Raw genomic sequence first — 10,240 nt, 5'->3', positions numbered from 1 at the left:
GGAAACAGTGTTGACCTGAGCGAAAACATCCTATCTAGCTGCTGTTTGCTGCAGCCGGGTCTGCGCTCGGGTATAATGAATTCAGAAATTATTCAGATGCTCATACTCGTAAAGTATAGGTCAAAAACTCCTATATAGTGTGCGGTTATAGAAAGGAAAATATTGACAGTCGCACTGTCCACTGCCCACCAGGTGAGGATGGCTTCCTCTTTGGCTCTGGTTCTTCTAAAGTCTTCCTCACATCGTCTCAGAGAGATTTTCCTCGCCACTATTGGCTCTGGCTTGCTTGTTAAGATAAGATAATCCACTATTCAGCCCACAACGGCGATATTTTCATTGTTACAGCAGTATATGGACAGCAACTAAAGCAAAAGATCAATATATTATTAGGGATAAATCTAAATTATAAATATTATAATATTTATTTTGAATTTGTATATTCCTGTACAATAAATTTGTGACAATATGCATTGGTATAAGCACAGTACAAATAAGATTGAATTTAAAGCTATTTTTTAAAGTAAAATAGTTAATCAGTCTAGGAGGTGTAGTTGGTTCATAAAGGAAAATCTACTGTAAGCATGCCTGCTCCTTAACATGTAATTGGGCACCCTGGTCCTCCATGACATCACTTCCTCCTTTAGGGGCGGTGGTGGCTCAAGCCTGCTTGAACCCCGATCTTCTGGTCAATGACCCAGAGCCTTAGATTTACCTTTATGAACCAACTACACCTCCCAGACTGAGGTGTGGCAGCTTGGTGGTGCTGGGGCTTGAACCCCGATCTTCTGGTCAACAACCCAGAGCCTTACCAAGCTGCCACAATTGGGCCCTTGAGCAAGGCCCTTAATCCCACCTGCTCCAGGGGTGCTGTATGATAGCTGACCCTGCCCCCAAGGATGGGATATGTGAAGAAAGAATTTCACTGTGCATTAATGTATATGTGACAAATAAAGACAATTTCCAGACACCACTGTTAATAAAAATTGGTCACACATTCACTTTAATGGCAGTTAAACAAATGTAGTAGTGCTTTATTGACATGTATACACATATTTTTGAAAACAAATTTTGTTGGCCTCGTAAATATGAAAATGGTGTATTTGTCACAGAAAACAACGCCTTCTGAGAAAACAGTTTTCACTTAAATCATTTGAAAATATTTCTTTAAGGCATAACTATGTGATTAATACTTTATTATTTGTCAGTTGTTCAAATGGTCAAATAATCCAATTCACTATGCTAAAAATCTTTATTTATTTATTTACACTTATATGTGTAGATAAGCGTAATCATGGTAGAAGCACAAAACAGTTGATTATTGCTTGAAATATTTGGAAACCATCCATAGCTGAATGTGCCTTTCTGCTTTATGAACCCTTTCTTTAATGAGAGCTCCCATGACTTCCACATTCCTTCTCTTCAGGTGAGGTTGATGGAGTCCAGAGGTCTGTTCATGGGCAGTGTGATTTCCAGTTCACATCTCCCTGTAATGAATCGGGCTGTGCCTTTGCTATTGTGCACTGAGTGGGGCAGATGCAGAGCTAGCCTGCTGTAGACAGAAGAGAGACTGTGCTTAAAAACTATGCTGCAGGTTTTAGTACCTCTACATTTACTAATATGCTGTACCCTAGATTCCTCAACACACAAAGACACCTACAGACCTAAGTATTAGGTTATTGTTAGGACTGCTTTTGGCACAAATAAGCTATTATACACATTAAATTCCATGTAACAGCTTGCATCAAAAGGACACACTGGCACTTCCATGGAGGGACTATGTATGGAGGGTATGAGATTTAGAGAGACTCTTATGTCTACTGGAAGTAGCTAGGATTTTTTGGCTGAGTAAAATTTTAGCACTGCAGTATAAAGTCATTGTTGTGCATATAAGTGAACCAAATTAAATTGTTGGTACATAAGGAAGAAAAAAGTCTTACTCAATTCTTTGACCAATTTTGTAACAAACAATATCTGTATTCAATTATTTTTTATTGTGTCTACATTTGCATGCCAAATATTTGTGAATGATTGCTTGTCTGTATTTTAAATGACTGATTTCCTGCTAGGTTTGCACCGCAATAGCCTGAGCAAAAATGTTATTTAGTATAAAATCCTCATCATATTAGGGTGGCAAGCATGCCCAAAAAAAAAAAAAAAAAAAGAAAAGGTAGTATTAATGGCTTGTAAAATAATTAGTCATTTTTGTGAATTTCAACATTTGAGCAAGACTGTATCCAGTCATGGCTCACACACCTATTCATTCATTTAATACATTTGGACATTTGTTTGGTATTGAAAATGAATATTTAGTATAAAAAATTAAAATAAAAATTAAAATAAAATATATATATAATATATAAATTAAAATATTATTATTATTATCTAAAATATTATATTATTAAAAGTATTTGTTTAAGGTAAATTTGTTACAAGTAATCATTTAAAATTCCCCCAACATTTACATACTCTTCACACCTCAGATTCGTAAATGACGTGGTTATAGCACTTGTCACAGCAAATGAGGGAGAATATTAGTAGTGGAGCTGGTTTATGCAATGGTTGCCTGAGTGCAAATGCTTTGGAATCTATGCTTTACTTGAGCTTAACTGCATTCAGGAATCCCACTGAAAAGCTGAAACATAATTTTTGTAGAATATGCAGAATTGAAAATATAAGCCTGTGTTGATTTACTTGATGTATCTCTATGTGGCATGTACTGTATGAATACTAATAGTACAAATCTTACTAATTTGGAGTTCTTAGATCAATAAATCTCTCCTTCACACCCAGCACAAGATCAGAAGCCTGAGTTTTCGGTAACTTCACCCTCACCTGCAAGAGACAGTGTAATAGAGAAATGTTAAAAGTAGATAAAAAGCCTCTGTTAAAATTGATTTCAGTGAATCTTGATTCAGTCATTCTAGTGTAGGTGTATTTATAGATGCAGTATTAATATGCTGCAGAATAGTGTTGTCAGTGCATGTAATCTACAATATTGGTAGTTTGTTATTTTTGCAATTGGGATAAACAAAGCATACCAGCATGCTTTCACAGCACATGGACGATGGATTGTTTCGGCTCATGCCCAGAAATAGGTCCTCAGTACCCACACTCTGCTTCATGATAATCTCATATCTACAAACAAATCCTCACATAATCAGCCTTTCAAAAGTACAGACACTGCTCTTATACATTCAGGTATATTGTACAGAATTGTATCCTCTGGGATCTGTACTTCTGCTTATATACTACATTGAACACACACCATTTATGCAAACACTAAACAATATAATATACAATATGTAACCAATCTCACCTAACCAATAACCACCCCAAAGTTTAATAGTTTAATTGGATTTTAGCTTTCTAAATTAGTTCTTCTTTTTCGGAAAACAAAACCTTTTAATAGGGTTCTATAGTGTGTGTTTCAACTGTGATCCAAACATCACTTTGGGCTACTAGATGGAACCTGCATCTAAATGAGCATGCATTTCAAGAATGGCAGTATTTACAGCACTTTACTTGACTAAACACTACACACTTACTCAGGTTGAGGACGTGGATCTTCGAGGTCATCAGAGTGTGTTCCTTCAGTCACCTCTTCCATATCCCAGATGTCTTTGGTGTTCTTCCCACAGGTTCTATGGACTTTCATGGCTTCTATGAACGATAATGTAATTAAATTATAATTTCAAAGATCTGCAAAAATGTAAACACAAATATAAATGTTTCCGTCCTAAGCTGTCTTAAGTTAAATTGAACCAGAAATCAATATATTGAACTCAATACACTCACTTTATGCTCATGGTAGATAGTAGAGCTCACCTGCATTATTACCTTGCCTAGAAGCAGGAGAACAAGCACCAATGTGCCCAGGACCCATTTTTGCCATCAGATTTACATTCTACATAGATAAAGAAAATTGAATTTCAATGTTAGCTATTCAAACACTTTTGTAAAACATATTATTTAAATTTAATTTCCTAGTGATGCAAGGGGATGTACAGTAAGGGAAAGAATTAAGAGTTTTGGTCAAGTTTGTACAATAACCAGACTTAATTGAACCAGACCCAAAGTGAACTATCCTTTTATGGGTAAGCCTGGATAGTGGTATTATAAATTGTTACAGAATAGCGGTGTAGATGAGTGGAGGCAAACAATACTGTGTTTCTTTTGTATACTGTGAAAAAACCATACCATAATACCTACCATAATACCATAATAAAGAATGTCTACGATTACAACAGTAGTTTTAGAACGCACAAGTCTGCTGTATGCAACTGAGATTAAAAAATGAAGAAGGTGAGACAGACATAAAAACATGTTGTTGGGAAGGGAAAAAATCTGACAAGGCTAGAATGCAAAAAAGTTTAGATCAGATGAAGTTTATCAAGATCTAGCACTGGTATTATATCCACACACATTTCCATTCTGAAATAGTGCATCTCTTAGATTTCTGATAGCAATTTTTTTTTCAGTACAATGACAGAGAGCAACTTAAAGTTTCTCTTTCAATTCCTATTTTTAATGAAGTTATTTATACTCACATCCACTTTAATAGGAACACTTATAAAAGAACTGCAGTGGCCTGCACATATCCCTGACCTCAGCCTCTGTGAACTTGTTTGGAATGTACATCAGCAGCTGACTTCACTAATGCTCTCATGGCAAATCCCCACAGCCATTTCCCAAGATCTAGTGGAAAACCCAGAAAATGAAGGTATGAAGTACAAAATGAAGTACATATAAGTTCAAAAAGTATATAAAAGTGTTATGGTTGGGTCTTCACAAATCAGTATGGTCTTTTAGCCATATAGTGTATCTAAATACATAATGTTCCAGTTATGTATGAGATAATGTTCCAGATATGTAGGAGTTTGCAAGCACTAGTGCTTTTCCACACCACAGCTGGCCATGAGCATTGTCTCCAGGACTAACTATCTTTACTCAGGATCTAGTTTGTCGCCTCAGTCAGCTCAGCTTCCTAACCCAATGCTCCATTTCGTTATTGAGGTCGACGCCTTGGACCTCAGCATGGGGCATCTCAAAGGTCACCCAAATACAACTGCCTGCATCTCTGTGCCTTCTTTTTCTGCTGTCTCAGCCCCACCGAATGGACCAACACAGCAGGCAAACGTTAACTCCTGGCCATCAAGCTGGCCTTGGAGGACTGGTGCCACCGGTTGGAGAGCTCTGAGAAGCTGTTCATAATCTGAACTGGCCACAAGAACCATGAGTACCTCTGGACAGCCAATAGGTTAAATTACAGTCAGGCTCATTGGCCACTTTTTCAAGTGCTTTAACTTCTCACTGTCATACTTCCCTGGCTTGGAAAACAGCAGGCCTGACACTCTCTTGTTTCAGTTCTCATCTCCAGAGGAGCAGCCATCCTCCCGTCCCGAGTGAGAGCTCTCTATTTTGATATTGAGAGGAAGGTACAGCATACTCAACCAACCTGCACCACAGAACCATCCAGAAGGCAAGCTCTTTGTTCCTGATTCCATGCACTTCCAAGTATTGCTGTTGTGCCATGGCTCCAAGTTATTCTGCCACCCTGGCATCGCATGGAAACTAGCACTCCACCAGCAATGTTTTTGGTGGCCCACCATGAGGACAGATGCCTGAATTCGTGTCTGCCTGTCCTGTCTGTGCCCAACAGAAGTCTTTCAAGGCTCCTCCAGCTTGATTCCTCCAACCTCTGCCTGCACCCAAACACCCTTTGCCGCACCTGTCCATGGACTATGGCACACCATCATACTAACTGTTGTGGACCGGTTTTCCAAGGTGACGCACTTTAACTTCCCTCCATAGCCAAAAGTGTCAGGTGAGGTGGCCTCCACAGGGCAAGATCAGACCCAAAGTGCAGGGATAGCAGCCAGTTGGGACAATATACTTTATTTCTTTAAAAACACAAACAGAAACATACAGAAACGTAAACAAACCCTGTCAGACTTCCTGAAGTTCCATACAGAATAATACTTCTTCTAATAAAACTTTGTCTAATGTATTTATTGCTTGTTTGTTCCTCATTTCACTAATTATATAATATAGAAAACCTTGGTGTTTTAGTACCCTCAGAGCATCTTGTTGCCCTGAGGCAACAAACCAAAATCTGGTGGGTGGGCTGGGGGGGGACACATTTTATGATTGATACATTATCAGGGACCCCAAAGCTCCCAAAAACTAGGGTGAAATAATTTTTTCCTCCTAAAAAAAAATTCATGCCATAGAGGGTTAAAATTGTTACTATACTGTCACATGCTCATGTTGTTTTTTTCTGTACAACATCAGAAAGATTCGGCCATTTTTATCCACACAGGCTACTCGGGTGCTTGTTCAGTCTCTTGTCATTTCGAGACTGGTCTACTGCAACTCTCTACTGGCAGGTCTACCTCTGAATGCAATTCATCCACTGCAGATGTTCCAAAATGCAGCTGCACAACTTGTTTTCAACCTGCCTAAGTTCTCCCACACCACCCCAATGCCGTGTTCCCTCCACTGGCTTCCAGTAGCTGCACGAAACAGATTCGAAACACTGATGCTTGCCTACAAAGCTAAGAATGGTCTAGGTACAAGGTAGGTATACATCTAGACTCTTCTCTGTTCTGGCACAGATGTGGTGGAATGAACTTCCCCTAGATGTCTCTACAGCCGTTTCACTGACTGTCTTCAAATGACGGATGAAGACCTACCTCTTCCTGAAGCACTTAAAATAGTTCTTATTTTTCCCTGTTTGTTTTATATATTGTTGTATGTTATATGTACATTTATTTAAAACAAACAAAAAAAAACTCTGGCTTATGGTGTCCTAAGTCTGTGACCTACTGAACCAGTGATCATGTATTCATTCAGTGGTGGGCCGTCAGGGCCAGCAAGGCCTTCTCTGCTGACCTAAACAGCAGTGATCTGAATCACTCACTTACATTTTAATATATTTGATATATTTTTCCACGAGTGTGTATTAAATTATTCCCATTAGACTATTCTCTACATTTCATAGCTTTTCTTTTGGTTGCGCTGCATCCAGTAGTGTATATTTATGATAAGAGTATTTATCCAATCATATTTCAGCCAGTGGCTGACATCATGTGTCGCCAGAGTGAAAGAAATCTGCCTTAAGGCCTTCAGAATCAATAGTGCAGGCACCTGTAGCTTAAAATAAGTGTCAATGAAATTGTTACATTAACCAATCAGATTTCGAGTTGGCATCACTGGGGCCATCTAGCAGGCATACGATTACGTCAGCAATTTCCCGTCCTTTGATTGGATAATTGGAGTAGCCAGAGGCAGCGAACCACACAAACTAAATAAAATATATATATTTTAACTCACATTGGCTGAAAGAGGAAAATAAATCGATTTGGTCGCAGACATCCTTACAAATGCATTTTCAAGGCAGACTGTAATAAAACTGACTATTCCTTGTGAGGTGTGAAATACTGTAGCATAATTTTTTTTTTACTTCGCTATTTAACGGTTGATTAATATCTATTGCTGTGGCATCATGATGGTATAGAGGTGGATTAATTCAGGAAGTACACCAGTGAAGGCCTAGGTGTGAAATGCATGGCCCGCCAGTGTATTCATTGATACAGACTTCAAATCACTTTTGTACGTCGCTCTGGATAAGAGCGTCTGCCAAATGCCAGAAATGTAAATGTAAATTATCACACAGGGTTCCACATCAGGCAGCTTAGAACAAAAAGGCACGGGTTCACCAAAACTGGACAGTTGAAGACTGGAAATTGTGGACTGGTCTGATGAATCAGATAGAGATGGTAGGGTTGGAATTGGTGCCAACAGCATGGATTCATGGACCCAACCTTGCCTTAAAACAGTCTAAGCTGGTGGAGGTGTGTAATGTTGTGGGGAATGTTTTCTTGGCCTGTTAATACCAATAAATCATCACCTAAATCACAGCCTATTTCAGTATTGTTGCTAAACATGTGCAGCCCTTCATGGCCACAATTTAGCCATCTTATAATGGCCATTTTCATGTATGGTTGTCATATCACAAAACAAATATCATCAAACTTGTTTCATGAACATGACAATGAGTTCAGTGTTTTTCAGTAGCTTTTCCAGTCCTTTGGACTCCTTAAACAAATCATACTCCTCTCCGCATACACACACTTCACACAGTTTCTCTTCTGTTTACCATAGCCACTCATCAAATGATTTTTCACACAGCTAGCCCTAAGATGTACATTAAATTGTTATATAGAACTATTCTTAAAAGTTGTATGAGCACACGCAATGTTTTATTACGTCTTAAGTCAGTTTAGAACTGAACAAATTTATTAGTTATATCTGTGATGACTGACCACAAGAAACCTCAGATTTTCTTTTCTGAACTCATCAATTCAACAAATTAGAGCCCGAAAAGCATTGTCATGTTTTTCTAAATATATATGTTTTCCCAATTTTATAGCCAATGAATATTTGCTTTGAGGTCAGCTGCTGTTTAAACAAATCCTTCCTTGTCACTTATAGAGATAAAGCTTGATGAGTTCAAGTTTAATACAATGTCACATGATTTTAGTATGTACCTTTTTATTTATTTTTTGACAGATACACCATATTTATGATGCTGATCCATCCTGTTATGAACGCTGTGCCCTTGTAAACCTGGAGGCTGTGCCCTTCTACGACCTTGTAAAAGTAAGGGAGGTGAGTATAATTTCTACATTATACTCATATTGTGGAAATCATACCCCTTCGTACCAATCCTACTGAAGCCACAGACCAGTTCTTTAAACAAAACATTTGTTTAAGACTATGTGGTATTAAATGTCAGTATTTCTTAATGACATTCATGTTCAAAGTTAATAAGAAATTAATTCAGCAGTGTGAAGCGCGTGCATCTGTCCGGGAAGTCTGTCCGTCGTATCTAGTGTATCGCATTATTTTTTTTATTGTGAATTAATCTTAAACATGTAAAATAAAGTATTAAAGCACTGCATAGCGTTACTCCAGCAATATATATAACCTCATATATAACCGCACATTGTCTGTATTGTGAGCAGGCTAGATAGCAACATTTCTAAACGTTAGCGATTTTACCTTGCAGTCTTCCGCGTCGCTTTCTTCATCTGCTGGAAGAGAGAGCAAGTCGGAGAGTGCCTGTAGATTTTGGAGAGATGACAACTCCACCATTTTATTTCTTTTACCTTTATGTAATTTAGATGTAGCACCGTAAAAGTTCCAGATGCTTCTGTGCCTTCAGTAGAACTGTTTACCGTTACCAAGGAGACTGTTGTCACTGTAGCAATTTCCGGTTGTAATTCTTTACAAGATTTCTGTACTTCACTCACTTTTTTCTTTTAAGTCAATAGACTTAAATAATAAGTACAGAATAAATAGCTATATGGCCCAGTACTGGAGAACCATATACAGTACAAATCCCTTACAGCAGACCGCGGTGAACATTAGACAGACATTCGGAAGCGGTATTTTAGGGACCGTCGACAAATTTCTGTACAACTGAAATGTGGTATTGTTACTTACCTGGCTACATGCCCAAGTTATTTTAATTTCTTCTTAAATATACATATGTCATGCGTCATTGCATACAGCTTTTGTTTATTTATTAATAAGGTTGGAAACCCGCACAAGGTACACCTCTTTGTATCCCAAGAAATGTCTTCGCTGATTTTTTTTACATTTTAATTTCATTAAGTCACTATTTCTTCAATGGCTTCTAAGTCATGTGACCCTGTGACCCAAAACTAGTACCAAAATAATCTTATTGGACACCAGCACAATGTACACCTCTTGTTATCCCAAAATATCTTGTCTTCACTGATTTTTATTGTAATTTAAAAAAACAAAAAACAAACAAAAAAAAACAATATTTCTTCAATTCCTTCTAGGACATGTGACCCTGTGACTCCAAACTAGTACCAACATAATCTACTTGGTCATCCCTACAAGGTACAGCACTTGCTATCATAAATATGTCTCTGCTGATTTTTACCTAATGTCTTATTTTTAATGAATAACTATGTGCTTAATACCTCCCAGGTCATGTGACCTTGTGACCCCAAACTAGTACCAAAAATAATCTACTTGGTCATCCCCACAAGGTACAACTCTTGGTATCCCAAAACATATCTATCTATCTATCTATCTATCTATCTATCTATCTATCTATCTATCTATCTATGAAATATATCAAATTATCTCGAAGGTCCAGTGTGATGCATGTGATAGATGTTCAAACAGACAGAAAAAAAATATG

At 37.8% G+C, this 10,240-nt stretch overlaps 1 protein-coding gene across 4 annotated transcripts; it reads right to left on the bottom strand.

The window, feature by feature from the left end:
• Positions 1 to 971: 971 nt before the first annotated feature.
• On the bottom strand, positions 972 to 9,432 carry dnaaf6 (dynein axonemal assembly factor 6). 4 transcript variants are annotated; one of them, XM_058418044.1, is made up of 6 exons: positions 9,064 to 9,432; positions 3,826 to 3,904; positions 3,546 to 3,657; positions 3,039 to 3,135; positions 2,747 to 2,832; positions 972 to 1,549 (listed from the first exon to the last, which is right to left on the bottom strand). In XM_058418044.1, the coding sequence occupies exons 1-6, from the start codon at positions 9,154 to 9,156 to the stop codon at positions 1,420 to 1,422; spliced, it is 597 nt and encodes a 198-aa protein (XP_058274027.1). In that variant the 5' UTR covers positions 9,157 to 9,432; the 3' UTR covers positions 972 to 1,419. The 4 variants fall into 4 exon arrangements, with proteins under 4 accessions (XP_058274027.1, XP_058274029.1, XP_058274028.1 ...); XM_058418046.1 differs by having other exon boundaries at positions 3,838 to 3,904; XM_058418045.1 differs by having other exon boundaries at positions 3,546 to 3,660; positions 3,838 to 3,904; positions 9,064 to 9,431.
• Between the last annotated feature and the right edge of the window lie 808 nt (positions 9,433 to 10,240).

Source organism: Hemibagrus wyckioides, linkage group LG20 (assembly GCF_019097595.1).
Source record: "Hemibagrus wyckioides isolate EC202008001 linkage group LG20, SWU_Hwy_1.0, whole genome shotgun sequence".
In the NCBI taxonomy this organism is placed as follows: domain Eukaryota; kingdom Metazoa; phylum Chordata; class Actinopteri; order Siluriformes; family Bagridae; genus Hemibagrus; species Hemibagrus wyckioides.
The sequence above is the reverse complement of the archived record's forward strand: the minus strand, read 5'-3'. Positions and strand labels throughout refer to the sequence as shown.